We start from the raw sequence: 17,605 nt of genomic DNA on the forward strand, positions 1-17,605 counted from the left end.
GGATTGCAGTGTTGCCCAGTGTTAGTTGTATCTGGAGTATCTCTGATGCGTTATGTTGGGCTACTAGCCTGGAGGTGTACATATCCTTTATGAATATGGAGACACCACTGCCTTTAGGGCTTCGGTCTATGTTTTGGGGCCACATGTGTGCTATGAGTTATAGCCTGGTAGTGCAGGAGTGCTTTCAGGTGTCTTGCACCAGGTCTGTGTTACTGCACAAATGTCTATGTTCTCCATTTTATAGAGTGCTTCTAACAAGTGCATCTTGAGCTTTAGACTTCTAGCGTTGAGTAGCATAACCTTCAGGTTAAATTTGCTTGTAGCAGTTACGATGGTATTTTGGTCTACTGGACATTGCCTCAAAAGAGGCACTATAGGGGTGGGTGGCAAGGGCCTTGGCCAGTATATGGAATCCAAGGGGTGACAGATGCAGGCCATCTCTGGCAAAGCATCGAGGTCTGGCAGTCATGTCATCCCAGGCAGACAGATACTGGATCCCCTTGGAATGACACCAGAAACTTAGCGAATTACTGAAGCCAGTCATTTTTTTGTTTTTACTGTGGTGGTATTCTTGGTGATGGTAAGATGCTACTCGGAGCTATGGTCATGCTGTCTTGGGCTAGATTATCTGAGAGCTCCTCCATGTCTCTTTTCATGTAGCCCAGCGAAGTGTCTCAGGTCATTCACACCCACATGGACAGTGACAGAGACATATCTGTACCTGTTGTGGAGTGACCTGAGTGCATGCATTATGTGGCGTATCCTGGCTCCCGGCAGGCAGCAGATGGTTATCTTCTCCTTATTCAACCTGGTGTGAGACATCAGTATGTCTTACTGTTGTCACCTATGATAAGTGTATTGGGTAAGCTGTTTTGTTTTAGGGGCTTAGGTTGTGCGGCATACTTTTTGTGCGATATATGTGTCTCGTAGTTTGCGCTGTGTTGCGGAGGTTGCGTGAGTTTCTGCCTTGTATGTCTCTGTTGTTTGAGTAGATTTTTATTGAGGGCTTCCACAAACGTGGGTGTGTGTTTTGTGTTATGTGATAGCTGTGAGAGTATGTGGCTATGTGTTCCTTGTGGTGTGGTGCTAGTGTTGACCTTCTCCTCTTGACTGGCTATTCCAGTCTTGGCTGGAGAGTGCACGGCTTCCTATCTGGATAACTAGGTGCATCTCTCGCAACTGAGTGTTGTGGGGTAAGAGGAGAGGGTTGTCAGCGTACATGAGGTAGTTTCTACATTGCCTCAGGATGCCCAGGTTCATCTGGTTGATAGGAGAAAGCACGGGGAACTGACCTTTGGACATGCCTGGTGGGTGTGTAATTTATTAAGTACTGAATCAGTTTCTTTTATAGAATGTTTAGTGCTTGTGGCAGTCTCTGTGCTACAGTAATTGCTTTAGCAAGTCCAAACAAGAGCTAGACTAATAGCTAGTTAAAGTGCAGAAAAGAAGAGAACTAGCAAGAGCTAAGGGAAAAGTTTTAGACTTTCTGGCACCGGTAATAGTTAACCCTAGCTTAGCGGCGCTGCACGTCATGCAGACCCGCATAAATATGGGTTTTTAAGACAGAAAGTTAAAAGGGATAGATTGCAGCCCAAAATGGCCAATAAGGTACAATTTCAGAGCTGGAAACCACTCCTCCAGCGGTAGATAGGCTGTTCAGTGCTTACCACTCCCACTGATAAGCAGAAAGGCTACCCTCTATCACAGAAAGGTTTGAGCAACTTAGAAACTCCAATATAGTCCTGAATTCAACAAATCTGAAGCTGGACTATTCTAGTAACAGAAATTGGCGGGAAAACGAGCAAACACAATTTTTTTTTTTTTTTTTTTTGCCCTTCTGTTTCCATGTGTGAATCATGAGTATGCTCTTGAGTGCTCATGTTGTGCTCTATCATTTTGTCTGCTTTGAGCATTGAACCATTAAAAGAAAAGACTGAATTTCTTTCTTTACTCACGATTTTTGATCACGCCATACTTTAATTGAACGAAAACATAGGGGTACATCTGTAAACAGCACCATGGACCATTTGGCACCTTGTGGCTGCTAAGAACCTGGCACCCCTCAAAGACCTGGCCTTGTTTGTTTCATCCAGGCTTATTACAGCGTAGTCCTTGCCGCATACCCTGTACCATACTTTGCTATTGTCACCCCTAACCTTACTGCCTGCATAGTTTTTAAACTTTGTCCTAGAAAAGCTAAATAGCTTTGCCACAGCCCCTACATTTTGAAAGTTTCTTTTTAGAAAAGTGGCTGTTTGCAGTGAACACTTCAGCTAACAATCTCAAAACTGTGGGCCCTTAATGTACAGAGTGTCTTGTATGGTCCTCACAAAGGACAAAGAGGTCCTTAGGACTAACCCCTTACTTACACCAAGTTTCAGAAGGAAACAGTCAGCCAAAGCCATCCAGCTACTAGTTTTCTTTTCAAACCTCCAGACCAAGGAGTGAAAGGCCCTGCAGCTCTAACAGCTCTGATTCTGCCTAGGCAAGAGTATGGGCAGATTGATTTCTTTGTATTTTCCATGCCAGGTAAGCAAACCCTGGCTATATTGTATTTTGTTCTGTCCACCATAGAAGATTGCTATAAGGCAAAATCAAAGCATACTTGCCAAGGGTGGCCAGTACTACAGCATCATTTTTCAGGAATGTCACCACGCAAAGCATTTGGGAGGCAGCCAGATGGGCTTCTGTTCAAATTTTCTAGACACTAAAGGCTGTACATTTTCTACATGAGTGTGTCCTACTTGGACTTCGATGATTGTATTCAGTGCTGATTTTACTTTTATAATTGTCATGGGTTTATTTCAGTAATGATTTCTTCAGTGCAACAGAATATCACTTTATCATGACTACAGCAGGGCAGCAGCTTGATTGTTGCAATAAATTCTCAACCAACAACATTGTGACATTCACTGTAATATTGTATTGGTGCCATTAGATAAAATAGTTATCTAACTGTAACTGTTTTCTTCTGCTCATTTCTCTACACAGGACTAAGCTGTTTTCTCTGCTTCATTTAGATTGAAACCTCTTGATATAGAGTTCATGAAGAGACTACACGATAAGGTGAACATCATCCCTCTTATTGCGAAAGCAGACACTTTGACGCCAGAGGAATGTCAGCAGTTCAAGAGACAGGTATAGGGAATAACAGAAATGATTCAGACGATGCTGATCTGTATTCTTCCTTTTTGTCTGAACTTGTGTGCAGTAGCTTTTTTCTAATGCTCATTACATATAATGAATAACTGATAATTGCAACTGTTTCACTTATGTGAGTTTTGCCCCAGTCCTTCCTGACAAGTAAGTCTCACACAATGACTCTGCTTGTTTTTTCTCTGTATAGAGAATTGTTTCAATACAGTATCCAACAATTGCTTTTGCCTTTAGTGGCATTCAGACAATAAGGACATATGTATGGCTGGGCAGGGGGAATGGGCTACCTGCATCACTGCAGGGAGGTACACAGTGCCTTCCATTTTCAAATGCACACTACTTGCTTGGTGAGAGAAATGCCAAAACCCAGGCCCCCCTCCATCCCCAGATGTGTGCTGCAGTGTCGTCACCATCCCCGAGTAATTGTGGCTAAATGTGTTCTGCTCTGCTTCATACTGTCCCAAACGATGGGATATACCCATCGGCCCCTGCCAAGTCAGTTAAGCACCCGAGCTCCTAATCGAGCTTAGGTTGCCTCGTTCATAGGGCTTCATCCATCTCTACCACCTCTGGTGGCTTGATTTTTTTTAGTTTTAAGGCTTAGGTGAGAGAGTTTTGTGCCACATTTTATCATCAAATGGAGTGTGCTTTAGCTTCAGTGCAATATTTAGTACATTCCCAAAAATAAGCAGTGTGAATTTAAGAGTTGTACATCTACCTGTTGACCATGCCTACAGGCATCCATTGTGCATCTACTTTGTCATCTTACAGTGAAACTTAATGGCTGTTAGTCTGAATGTTTTCTTGCCGAATGGTGAGAGCCGTATTGACAAAACTTTGTAAAGAGTCAGATGGATTCAACTCTTTTGTGCCTTTTTGTCATGGAATGTTATGTAGTTTGCCTTCCTCTGGGAATCTTTGCATATTTACGTTTAGTGTTTGGTGCTCAATTTTTAAACTTTTTTTCTGAGACATGCCTGTGAACTTCTCTGTGGTTTATTTGTGTATAGAAGGCCTTGAATGCAGGAGTACTGAAATCATACAATAGATTTCATACTGCTGTCTTTTCTTGTACATTTAAACTGTATGTTCAGTAACAGAAACATTTTAAACCCAAATAACATGGGTTTGAGAGGAGAGATTCTTTCCAGCCCATATTTGTTATGTACACAGCTGCTTTGTATTGTGCCCTCCCAGCCTTGCTCTCACTTAATTTTCATTTAATCTCCCTGTCCAACCAACAAGATGTAGGCACCTTATCATTGTGACTGAGATTTGCACCTAAAAAATGCAATCATTCTTAGTTTGGATTTTTTCAGTTTTGTCCTACCCTTTACTTCAGCCCCCCAGCACATGATATGCATCGACATTAGTTTGGTATGTGTGTGCATATAGAAATGCACACACATCATACCTCTCACCTGTCCAGATTTTCGTGCAATGTTTCTATTTTTGCCTTGTATTTTTGGTCTGTTCTTCGTAAAATTTGTGGTTTTCTGACAAATCATTGAGGACTGAAGTTCCTAAATATTGATGGGCATTTATGTTTCAGAATTTGATCTTAAGAAAATGCATGCTAACGCAACACTTTTTGTTGCAACAACTTTCTAAGTTTACAAGAGCAATATCTAAAATGTACCCCCCCCCCATTATTTTTAAGCCTTTGTCCAGATTTCATTTACTGTGAGGTTGTGTTATTGTGCATACTCACTGCAGATGATGTATCACTTCCTTTAAACAAAACCACTGGCGGTCTACAATTCAGCAGGAAATCCGTCCCACTTGTTCATGACCAGCTTGTTAACCTGTTAATCTTCACTCCTCCCAAACCGGTGTCTAATGAAGTAGTGTCTGGGTCTGCTGGTTTCAGAGTTCCATCCTTTAATACCATTTTGACCATAGAGGTAGATGAGATGCTTGTATGTGCTTGTCCATATAAATATTTTAAAGGAAGTAGGTAATGCAGATCTGGTATCTGTTTTACTTGATAATAAAAGGTCTTTTGTTTCCAGAAGTCTTATTTGGGCAGCATAAGTTAGTCTGGGGAAAAAGTGCATTTTCAGTCTGTTCACCTTTGTTGATGACAGTTAAATTGTGATTGATTGTCTGCTTTTGTGGCCACACCTCCTTTATCATTAATAAAGTCTTGTGAATTCAGCAAGGTAAGGTGCTGTCTTAGCACCTATGATTTAAACTGAAGGTGATTTCAGTTGTAGACACTGAGATCTCCCAGATTCATTTGTAAGAAAACAAGTGGCTATAAAACTTGCATCCAAACAGTACACATGATAAAGTGCTCCAGAATTGTGACAGTTTTGGAAGTTCTAGTGAGGGCCTTACTTCTGTGTGAGGTATGTTGTAGTTCCAGAACAGCTTGAAGGTTAATAGTCCTTTAAAGAGTTTCAGACTGGTTGCAGGAAATTAAAACCTGCGATGACCAGTAGAGTATTTGCAGTGCTTGCAGCTTTCTTTGCACCAGAGTTTGGAGCTAGTATTACTGACAGCCAGTGGTTGTTTTAGCTTCTTATACAGGCTTTGCAGAGAAGTGACATTTCAAAACTCTTAAAGGTAGAGTTTTGCTAGAGGGGAAAGAACATTCCATCACATAAGCAGTGAGCTTGTAACCTTGTGGAGTTTTGTTAAAGTAGAGCTTTCCTGAGTTGGTTTCATCTATAAAACTTTAATGCTGTCTTGCTGCGTTCATGCTGTGTATGTAAAAATAGCATTCTGTCACTGAAGCAAATACACACGTACCCAGTGAAGTAAAGAAATTATGCTTCTGGTAGGCAATGTGCTTCCCAAGACTGAAGCAAATGCTAGACACTTCTTTTCTAACGTACTACCTCTGAACTGTAAACTTGCTATTTTATTAGTAAGGGTATAGGTATAATTTCCTGGAGTTTAGATAGCATTCTACTGGGTTTAGGTTTGAAACAGTATAGGAAGAGGATGTGAGGGTGTTGCTCACACCTGGATTGGATTGTCAGGAGTGGAATGAAGGCAGTGACAGCAGCAGGAGGAAAAGTGCTGAGGTACATCCTGGTGCAGATCGACTCAAGAAGCAAAAAGGAAGTGCTTATGCAGTACGCAGACGCTGGCTAATCATACCTTGAGTATTGTGTACAGTTGGAGGCCAAGTAGGGCAAAGGACATCATGCTGCTAGACATAATCCAAAGGAAAGCCATCAGAAAGATGTGTGGGGTGGAAGGAAAAATTTATGAACACAGAATAGAGAAGCTAGAGTTCTTCTCACTACAGATCTAAAGAGACAGGGAAAGGAAAATGTGGCTGTTCTTACTGCAGAAGTCTAGCGAAGATACTGCTAAGATGTATTTTTCAGTAAGCTGTGTGTGCCCGTTGGAACAGTCAGGCACTGTATTGGTGGTAAAGGAATTTACTGAGGCAGTCAAGAGGGCATGAGGGAGGTGGACAAAATAAGGGAGGAAGATAAGTAAAGGAGTAGACATATAATCAATGCACGTAAAGGGTAGACTGGATAAGCTTACTGTCTTGTGCTGTTAATGCAGTGTAATATAGTGGGTTATTGACTTTTCTTCCAAATTAATTGTTTTTCAGGGCATTGAGGATATTTCTGAAAAGTCCTGGGAATTAAGTGTTGCATTATATATGTTGTGTGTGAATGGAGGGAGGGGATTATTTTACAGTCATATTTTTTCTCAGATTATGGTATATGAACATTTTTTTTAACTTATAAATTAGCTAGCATACTTCAGAAGCTGAAGGAGGTTTGTTCATTCGTGTCTGTACTGAGTAATTTGCATGTTTTTCAAGGAAATACCTTATTTATGGATCTAACAAGACCAGGTCCATCTTTATTAACCTGTTGGACTTGTACTGTAGGCTTTAGGCTGTAGGACTACTCAGCTGATTAAACTTTTAGGCTGCCATGCACCCAGTTCCCATCATGCACAGCATAGCTGCCTCTTTCCACTACTGTGTTTCTTGAAAACTGCTGAAGAAGAAACAATGCCAGTTCGTTAACAGATATCTTGAATTGTCCTACTGTCTGGCTCACGATAAGAATTTTTTTTTCTAAACCCTTCTGCTCCACTGTCAGTCAAGAGCATTGTACCATTACTTCACTTTCCCATGGGAAGTCCATCTCTTTTCCCCTTCAGTGTTTGACACAGGCCTGCCATCCATTTTACTTACAACATCCTCTTCTCAGTTCTTAAAGTAGGTCTGCAACATGTTGCTGCCCCATGCTGGTAGCCGCATCAGGTTTCTGTAATGTCTTGGCACCCACTGTAATATAGTAGCTGATGGTTGTCCAGTTGTCTTACGTTAACTTGTGCCATCAAACAGATGCACAGAAAAGTGGTAGAAACAGTTGGCTAATAATCTGTTCAGCTTTGAGGCAAGCGCATTATTTATGACCTTTTATATCACTGTTGCAGTATTCTTAACCATACGGATCTCCTGTGAATGGATAGTCCAGCGTCTGGCCAGTATACCAGAACCCTTAGATTTTGTATGCTGTACTGAATACCAAGCCATCAGGTTAGTGCCCGTTGGGGGTCTTTTTCTTTTCACTGTTGGTCTTTTCATTTGGTTACCTGGAGTTCATGTCATCCATGTGGGGAAAATGTCAGTGAGGGAGACGGTGTCTCCATAAGCATCATCACAAACATAGTTTGTTTTGTTTGGGTGCTCCTGTAGTATTTGTAAGATGTTTGTTTCTAAGACTCTTAGAAGCCGGATGCCTCCCCTATCCATCTGTCTTGAGAACCAGAGACTTGAACAGTTAGCCCATGGGAGCATGGCAGAATCGATTAACTCCCGAGGTATGCCTGTTAAGCAGGAAGGTGGCCAAGAAATCTCAGTCAGATTCTTTAGCTGTCCAGTCTCCACCAGTTACCTCTGTAGAAATGGGTGATAGCTGTTGAGGTTGTCTGGTATCAACTTTGGATTCCTCTGCTGTGACCCTGTTGGAGGCTGGCATGGATCCTTCTTTTCACCTGTCTTCTGTGGCTTCGCAGGGATCTGCTCCAGATGGCGAGGGGAATGACTGTTGATTATCTTGCAGGGCCTTAGAAGGATTCTGCAGATTCTAGTCAGGGAAGAGGCTCCAGGTACTCTTATTGAATCCCGTCAGGGTTTGGAGCCCCCAGTGTTTGTTAGGGCTGACATCCCTACCAGAAATAAACAGAAGAGTTAGCATTCTTCTGTACATCTCAAGGACCCTCAAGGGAAATGGCAGTTTACTCAGGGCCTGTTTAATGCCTTAATGGCCCTGAAACTACCTCAGAAGGTTTCTGTTCCTACCCCCCCCCCCCCGGACTTCAACTCCTTCCAAAAGTCCGAGGGAACCTGATTCCTTGGGTAAGGATTCAGAGGCTGACAAAGGGCCCTTATCTTACTGTTCCCAGATGCCTTCTCCTTTGGCTTATGGCTCTGATGAAGGGGAGTTCATAAGCCATGAGTCTCGTTTTGAGGAATTGTATTTTGGAGACGCAGTAGCCAGAATGGTGGAATACTTTTATAAGTGGGATTCTTCTCCGGTGTCCGATATCCAGAAGAGGTATTATGAGTTGCTTCATGTGGGCACTCCTAAACCTTCTGCGGTACCTCCTGTGTTGGCTGCATTGTTGGGCACCTTTATTGCTGCCTCTAAGACTCCTGATTCACAGCCCCCTGTTCCAAAGAAACCTGATGAGTTCTGTAAGGTTCCTGAAAATAGTCTCTTCCTGTTTGTGTCCTCCTGCTGATCTTGCTGTGTTTGTCTCCTCTGACGAACCATATGTTAAATAAAATCAAGAATTCAATACACAGGAGGTTCAGATTCAAAAGTTTACTAGTGTACACCAGGAGGCAAAAAACGTACAAGGACCAGAATTTTGTCTGACATGAAACAGGAAGCACACAATTTTATATAGGTTCAACATTCAAGCTGTGCCCACCTTACTGACGTGGTATGTCACAGGGCATCTACATCACTTTAGCTTACAGTCCTCTATTCATTAAATCTGCTGATGCTGTATATTTAAAAAAAGTTTTCCTCATGTAACAATACGGCCTTACTTATCCACCTGGTCAGATATAATGTCTCTCTGTAAAGTTACTTCTTCAAGGTTTCATATCAGTTCGAATACAATAGCAGATTCAGTCTTTTAATACACATCTTTGTTCTCTGTTACACTTTCTCACACAGCTGCGTGCTATCTCAGTAATACATATCATCCCAGCAGGAAAGAGCAGAAGATTTCATTATTTCACACATTTAATTTCCTGACCCAGCAGATAATCACTTGTGAAAATATAAACATTAAAACTTGCTAAGCTAGCATCTGCTAGGGTCGAAGGTCAGCCTTGCTTCAAGCCACACTGCAGTTTCAAAACTACTTTACATTTAAACATGAATTAATCCTCTCTACTATATGATTAATAGAATAAAATGCATTATATGCTACTTTGCTTTTAAACTAGCATTTCTCATGTATTCAAATGCACATTTTTCTAACATTTTCCCCCCTATTAATACTTTTTATTCTATTTTGAAGTATGCATAATGTCATTTCATCTCCCAACTTCTTCCACTTAGGATTTTCAGCTAGGTGAGTCATTTTCAGCTAGGTGAGTCATTCAATCTATACTTCAGAAAAAATGTCATCTGAGATCAATCTTTCAATCATAATATCTTGGTACAAAGTTTCAGTAACAAATACATCAATAAAATCTTTGATTAATCTTTTCATGCAGGGAATTCCACAGCAAATATATGCTCCTATTAGGAGTATACCCACACAAATGGCAATCAGAATATTCATTAGGATGGAACCCCATCCCCCCCAAATAGATTCTGGAAAAAGTCCGTCAGTGGGTTTGGGCCTGGTTCAGTCATGGCTGAAACTTGCTGAATTACCTCTAGGTGATTATTAATGTCATGCCTGTTATCTGGTATATATGCACAGCATTCTTCTTTGATAAGCGTGCACGTACCACCTCTCGCCGCCAGGGTGAAGTCAAGAGCCTTTCGATTTTGTAGCACACCAGTTCTCATTGCATTCAGTTCATCAGTCACCAGTTCTAAGGCAGAAAAAGTTGCATTACTCATTACTTCGAGAAGTTTCGACAACTTCCTCAGCTCCCAGATCGATTTGACTGCTCCATAGGCTGGGAATATTCCTTCCCAGGATATAACACTGTCACTCAAGTCCATATGAGTCAATTTGCTTTTGTCTTTCATGGCATTATGATCTTTCTTCGATCTTTCCGACTGGATTCACAGGTTTTTCTACTGGACCTTCAGGTTTTCGAGCTGCTTCTCTCTCATTTCGTATCTTACCCAAAGGTAATTCTGCAGTGTGTCTTATTGCCGGAACCAAATAACCCAAAAAACAACTGCTGGACCAATTCTCAGGTAACCATTTATATGCCTTTTTCCCACAAATAAAATAACAGTTTTCTACTTTAGTACTAATACGTATCAGCCCTGCATGAAACATTTTCTGATCTATAACTGACAATTGTTTAAACAAAACTGGATTCTTGCGAATGTCATTCATGGTTGTTTTCAATGACTTCAGATATGAGTCATAATTAGTATTGCAAAAAGTATTGCCATTACTATTCTTAATATAACATCGGTAAGATATGGTTATATTACAATTGCTCCAGCCTACCTGGAGGGTATCATTTTTATAAAAACATACAACTCCTTTTTGTGTGACAGGTAAAAATAAAGCTATTTTGTCCTGTGATCTCACAGTTCCTGTATCGAAGAGTAAATTCTCCCAAGTCTCATTTATCCCCAAAGGGACAGCGGACATTATCAGTCCTCCATATGCTGTTGGTATAGCTGTACAAACCCAGCAATTTGAAATGTTCATAGTCTCTGCATATACACGTTTCATGGCTAGGTATGTGTTAAAATTTGGGTGCCAGTCTATAGACGTTTCGTCACGCCTTCCCACTTTCACTTGTGTGGTTGTGTATAAGATAAACCACAACAAGAGGAAAATTGTCACAATTACAGTCAATAAATGTATACTCAGCAAAATGATTATGCAACATCTCTGGGGTTGATCTAAATTTCTATTCGCTTTGTTTTTGGCCATCTCGGTGTGGTTGTGTATCAGTCACAAAGTTTTTATCAAGTTGAAAGTTCTTTACCGGTTTGCAATGTGTTAAATGAACCCAGGACGTCCTCTCTGCCACTAACTGCAGTAGGCATTGCCAACAGAACCTGGTACGATCCCTCCCACTTTGGACTCACCCAATTCTTCCTTTTCGTCACTTCCAGCCACACAAATGTCCCAGGGGCCAAGACTGCTTCCACCGGTCTGGTCTGTTCCTTATCTGAAAGAGTTAAACTGCAGAACAGATTTATTTGTTAACAGTTTCCTCATATAACTAGCTAATGAACTGCCAGCCTCTTGCTCTGCAGGCATGAGAGCTTTCCACTGAGGCACATAATATGCTCTCCCAAAAACCATTTCAAAGGGAGTCAAACCCTTCACATTTGGAACCGTTCTCATACTCCGCAGTGCCAAAGGCAAACAGTATATCCAATTCTTTTGGGTCTCCTCTACTAGCTTCCTAAGCTTATTTTTGAGGGTACCATTGTACCTTTCCACCAGTCCTGCTGACTGTGGGTGGTAGGCACAATGGTTCTTTAAGGAGATACCAAAAAATCTCCCAAGTTGCTGGATTGTCTGATTTACGAAATGAGTGCCATTGTCATTATAAATCCTTTCCGGAATGCCAAATCTAGGGATTATTTCTTTTATCAGGGCTTTTGCCACTGTTGCTGCATCCGGGTTTTTGGTTGGAAAAGCTTCTACCCATTTAGAAAACATGTATACAATAACTAAACAAAACTTTTTCCCTTCACACTTATTCAACTCTATGAAATCCATACAAATAGTGTGGAACGGATATGGTGGTATAGGAAAACTTCCTTGCTTGGTTTTAAATGCTCCTTGTGCATGGTGCTTGTTACAAGTATGACAAGCTGCACAAAATTTTTGTGTATAATTTGTGAATCCATATGTTTGGAATATTCGGTTTACTAACTGTACCATCCTCCCCTTTTGAGACATGGCACTGCCCATGGCTCAACAAAGCTGCATATCTAAATAAATTAGACGGCAATATCGTTTTTTTTCTCTTTAGAAATGTACAGTCCATTCTCAAGAATTGCACCTCGTTTTACCCATTTTTGTTTTTCTGCTTTTGTAGTAAGCGTCTGCATTGTTTTTAACATGTCTAAATCTAAAATCTCAGAAGGTTGTAATTCCTCATTCAGAAGTAAAGTTTCTGAGTCTGATGCTGCTTGCTTTGCAGCTACATCATCTCGTGCATTGCTTTTCGAAATCTTATCCTGTTTTGTATGAGCTACACATTTACAAATAGCTACTTTGGTAGGTAACTGAATAGATTCTAATAACTCCAAAATAAATTGCGCATGATTAATAGGTTTTCCACTAGATGTCATCATTCCTCTATTTTTCCATTGTTGTGCAAATACATGTACTGTAGAAAAAGCATACTGACTGTCAGTATATATGTTTACACACTTGTTTTTTGCTAAAGCACATGCCCTCGTCAAAGCTATCAGTTCTGCTGCTTGTGCAGATAAGTTGTGTGGTAAGGATTGAGCTTCTAAAATTTCAGTGTCTGTAACTACTGCATATCCTACCAGATTCTTCCCTGTAGGACCCCTTCTGCATGAGCCGTCCACGTAATATGTCACCTCGGCATTATCCAAGGGCATATCTGTGAGATCTTGTCTAGGTAAAGCTAACTGTTCATTTTCCTGCAGGCAGCTGTGTGGTGTGCCCTCCGCAGGAGTTGGAAGTAATGTTGATGGATTTAATGTCATACATCGTTCAATTGTCATATGAGGTTGGCTCAGCAGTATAGTCATACATGAAAGGTGTCTAGCAGGAAAAAGGTATGCCACTTTTTCTTGCAGTAAAATTATTGCAACTGCATGAGGCGCGCTCAATGTGAGAGGGTGGAATAACACCACTGAGGCCGAAGCCTGTACTGCCATTGCAGCTGCAACTACTGCTTGTACACAGTGGGGCAAAGATCGCGCCACTGGATCTAACTGCGATGAATAATAGGCTATGGGGCGTTGCTTATCCCCATGTTGTTGCGTCAATACTGACGTCATATATCCTTGCTTACAATCTACGGTCTGAAAGAACCATTTGTGATAATTTGGAAGTCCTAAAACTAATGAAGAAGCTATCAACTGCTTCAACCTGCAGAAAGCCTTTTCTGCTTCAGGTGTCCATTGTAAGATATCTTGTGCTGCCATTGGTGTCTTATATATCAAGTCAGTCAGTGGAGCAGATTCCAAAGCATAATTTGGTATCCAGCTCCGACAGAAATTAGTTGTACCCAAGAAAGACATCATTTCCTTCTTGGTTGTTGGTTTGGGTGCTTGCAAGATTGCTGTTTTTCTTTCCTCGTCTAATATTCTACCTTCATTGGATATTACATATCCCAAGTATCTAACTTGTTTTCTCCAAAGTTGTAACTTACTTTTGTTTACTTTGTGTCCTTGTGTTGCTAAAAATTTTAATAACGCTACAGTATTCTCCCTGCATTGTTGCTGGGTGGGGGCTGCTAGCAAGATGTCATCTACATAAAGTAGAATTTGACTACCTCCCGGTGGGGCAAACCCTGCCAGATTGCTAGCCATTTCTTGTGCAAATATTGTTGAGCTCTCACAATATCCCTGTGGTAGTCGAGTATACGTATACCTTTTACCCTGAAATGTAAATGCAAACCAGTATTGACTATCAGGATGTATAGGTATTGAAAAGAAAGCATTGCTAATATCTACCACAGAGAAATACTTTTGTTGCGGTTCTAAATCGTTTAACAAAGTATGTGGATCTGGCACCGTAGGTGCTCTAGGTATTAGTGCATTATTTACAGCTCGTAAATCTTGTACCATCCGCCGTTCCCCGTTTGCTTTTTTAACAGGAAATAGGGGTGTATTACATGGTGAATCAGGAGATTCCACCAGTACTCCTTCTTTGAGTAATGCTGCTATTATAGGCTTAATTCCTATTTCTGCATCCTTTCTCAAAGGGTATTGTCTTTTCTGTGGTCTAAAAGCTGACTTTGGGGTTATTGTAACTGGTCCTGCTGTTCGAATAAGTCCTACATCTGACTTGCCGGTTGACTAAAGAGTTGTTGGAATGTCACATAAGGCCTTTTCTTCTAATTCTAATAAAAATGCTAATCAGCTGTCCTCGCTAGATTGCAAGTGTACAGCTTGATGTGTCTGTGTCAAGCAATTCAGTTTTTGTTTCTGTATCCCTTGTTCTGATAGTTCTAAATCAGTCTGTTTTTCCCATCTTGTTACTTTTTCTCCTAAGTCTGCCCATTTTACACTTTTGTTCTTTGTCAAGCTAACATGTGGTAATCGATTTGATCTATATAATGCAAAGAATTCTTGAGGTAATGAACAGCTAACTACACTGTTCCCCTCAGTATCCCAGTACAGTGAACGCAATACTAGTCTAGTTGCATGATTCCTGAACAATTCTTGCTCATACTCTATCAGGTCCTGGTGTAGTACAGTAGTATAGAGTACAGTGTAACAAATGCTGTCGATCAGTGTCAAGGGAGGGGGCTTTGCTGATGGCTACGTTCATCAGTTCCTTGGTTACTGCCGCTGGACCAGTCGTGACTAGGTCCTGGCTGTACCAGTAAAAAGTTTCACCCTCCGACCGCACTACAAAGGTGTCCATTTGTCTCTCTGCCTCCATACCTTGTACAGTTGGAACTACTGCTATGCCAAATATCTGCATAAGGTCCCTGCCCAATAGGTTCACTGGACACTTTGCAGAAACAATTTTACTTCTCTGGGTCATACCTGAAACAGGGTCAGTTACTGCTATATCATGGGAAAGTGGTTCCCTATATAGCTGTCCGTTTGCTGCTTTCACTAGTATATAATCAGGTGATTCGGAATGTTCTGGTAACTTGGAGGGGTGTATCAAAGTCCGTGACGCTCCTGAGTCGCACAGGAATTTGACTACCCGTCCCTCCACCAGAAGTGTAACTTCCGGTTTTGTATCTGCTAAGTAGAGCTCTAAGCTCAATAATACTAAGTCCAAAATTTCACTTTCTTCATCCTCCATATCTACTTGCACTTCTACTCCTTCTATCACATTTACGTTTGTTTTCTGTTTATTAACTTTTCCTGATGATTTCTGACTTTCACATGATGCATCTTCACTATCATATAGTCAGTCCTCATCCCCCTTATCTTCTGTAATTACCTTTTTGTTTTGCTTACAATCCCTTGCTAGATGTCCCTTTTTCCCGCACTTGAAGCATTCACCTCTCTTTTTCCTCTCTTCAAAATCTTCTGATCGTTTGTCAGACTGTTTGTTTCCCTGGGCATTCTTCTTGCCCTTTTTACCTGACTGTAACACAAACACTTCAGCTCCGTCTTCAGCAGTGAAGACTTGCGCCTTCTTTTTCTTTTTACTATTAAAATGTCTTTCAGCATGTCTAGCGTATTCGAGTAAGGCTTGTAGCCTTCCCGTTCGATGGTCTATCATATGCTTCGTAATGAAGCTACTAATAGGTGCAATGCAACCTTTCAAAAATGCATTTTTCAATTGTTGTTCATACGGGGAATCATTCGTTTGGTTCTCAGGAACCGACATACCGCTATGATTATTAAAACATTCTAATAATCTAGCATAGTACCCATCTATTGTCTCATTTTCCTGTTGTATGCATTGATTAATGCAAGTCCAGTCTGTTCTAGGTTTCCATTTCTCATAGATTCGGTCTGTGAGACCTTTCACTCTGTTGTCTAACTCTGCGTCACTATGTGGGAGTGGTCTAATCTCTGCATTACGAGGATTCCAGGTGCCACAAATCATGTGCCAATCTGGACCTATAATTTGTCTTACTACTTTTTCTACTTCTTCCCCATTCAAGTGGTAACTCGACCTCATGCCTTGTAAATCTTCTAAAAATTTCGTAAAATTAACTTTCGGATGGGGGATTCCCTCAGTAGCCTTCCGGATGTCTTCCGGTGTCCATGGTCTGTACACTAAGAGTGTTGGGTTTTGCCCTTCCTGTCCTGCCTGAGGATTTGGAACTTCTATAAGTGGGCATATTTCTTCACTTTCATCCTGTAGGTTTCTCTCTATTTGATATGATTCTGTGTCCCTGTGTGTTTTACGTGTTCGGGACCTAGTTTCAATAGGATCTCTAACAAATGGTTGTGGTCTTGCTGAAACTTCAGGATAACGCGGAGGCGGACCAGCCTGTCCACTTGCTTCATATCCTGAAAAAGGTAAGGGAGGGGGCAATGGAGGAGGAGGAGGAGCTGTTGCTACTACCAAGTTATTATCTTCTTTGTCTAAAAATAATGTTTTTGAATTTTTTAGCTTCTGTTCTCTACAATTTGCTTCCTCAATCCACCTGTGTGCCTGAGGAATGCCTAATTGGTGTTGCTTTTTTGCCTGACCTCCCGCATCAGATTTAAGATGTTTAAGGAGTTTAACTAGTGAAGTTTTATCTAGTTTACCATCAAATTCATATTTGTTAACCCATTTCGTATAATACCTAACGTTATCGGAACATTGTGATTGCAAGTATTTTGCGTCTTCGGTTAGGGGCGGATCTCGCGATGTTTTAGTGCACTGATTACCCATGGCAAAGAAAATGTTACGTAACCCTTTTTTATCACGTGATATCAAATTCTTAGTTCCTGTTCGCAGTGTATCAAGAATAACTGCCTACCTTATTCTGTTACCCTGATCTGTGACCAAATATACAGTACTTCCTTTTGTCCCTGATCTGCAACAACAAATCTTGACAACAATATACTGTAACCTAGTCCCTGATCTAAAACAGAAAAAAAGGTAAATTCTTCCTACCTGAGCCTCCGGTATTGAATCGTCCAATATCCGCTCTTCGGCCACAGATCAGAAAGTGGCCAGCCTCTTTAAACGACAATTCAGTCGGAGGTCTTTTCACCCAAGAAGAACCGTTTCGGTAACTTCTCCTGCGCAGTATTCGACCACCTGTAGACTCTGATCTGCAGCTGTCCGAGGGAATTCCGGCTAAGAAGGACCAAACTGTTAAATAAAATCAGGAATTCAATACACAGGTTCAGATTAAAAAGTTTACTAGTGTACACCAGGAGACAAAAAACGTACAAGTACAGAATTTTGTCTGACATGAAACAGTTAGCACACAATTTTATATAGGTTCAACATTCAAGCTGTGCTCACCTTACTGACGTGGTATGTCACAGGGCATCTACATCACTTCAGCTTACAGTCCTCTATTCATTAAATCTGCTGATGCTGTATATTTTAAAAAAGTTTTCCTCGTAACAATACGGCCTTACTATCCACCTGGTCAGACATAATGTTTCTGTAAAGTTACTTCTTCAAGGTTTCATATCAGTTCGAATACAATAGCAGATTCAGT

The 17,605-nt window shown here is 41.0% G+C and overlaps 1 protein-coding gene across 1 annotated transcript in view; it reads left to right on the plus strand.

Moving 5' to 3' along the window:
• Nucleotides 1–17,605, plus strand: part of SEPTIN7 (septin 7) — a gene marked incomplete in the record, with an annotated part of 1,430,755 nt that overhangs the window by 966,507 nt on the left and 446,643 nt on the right. Inside the window, 1 exon segment of the mRNA XM_044081947.1 lies at nucleotides 3,021–3,138. Within this exon segment, the coding sequence (XP_043937882.1) occupies nucleotides 3,021–3,138 (118 nt within the window).

This window comes from Protopterus annectens, chromosome 8.part1 (genome assembly GCF_019279795.1).
Source record: "Protopterus annectens isolate FY-2018-M chromosome 8.part1, PAN1.0, whole genome shotgun sequence".
NCBI classification, from domain to species: Eukaryota; Metazoa; Chordata; order Ceratodontiformes; family Protopteridae; genus Protopterus; species Protopterus annectens.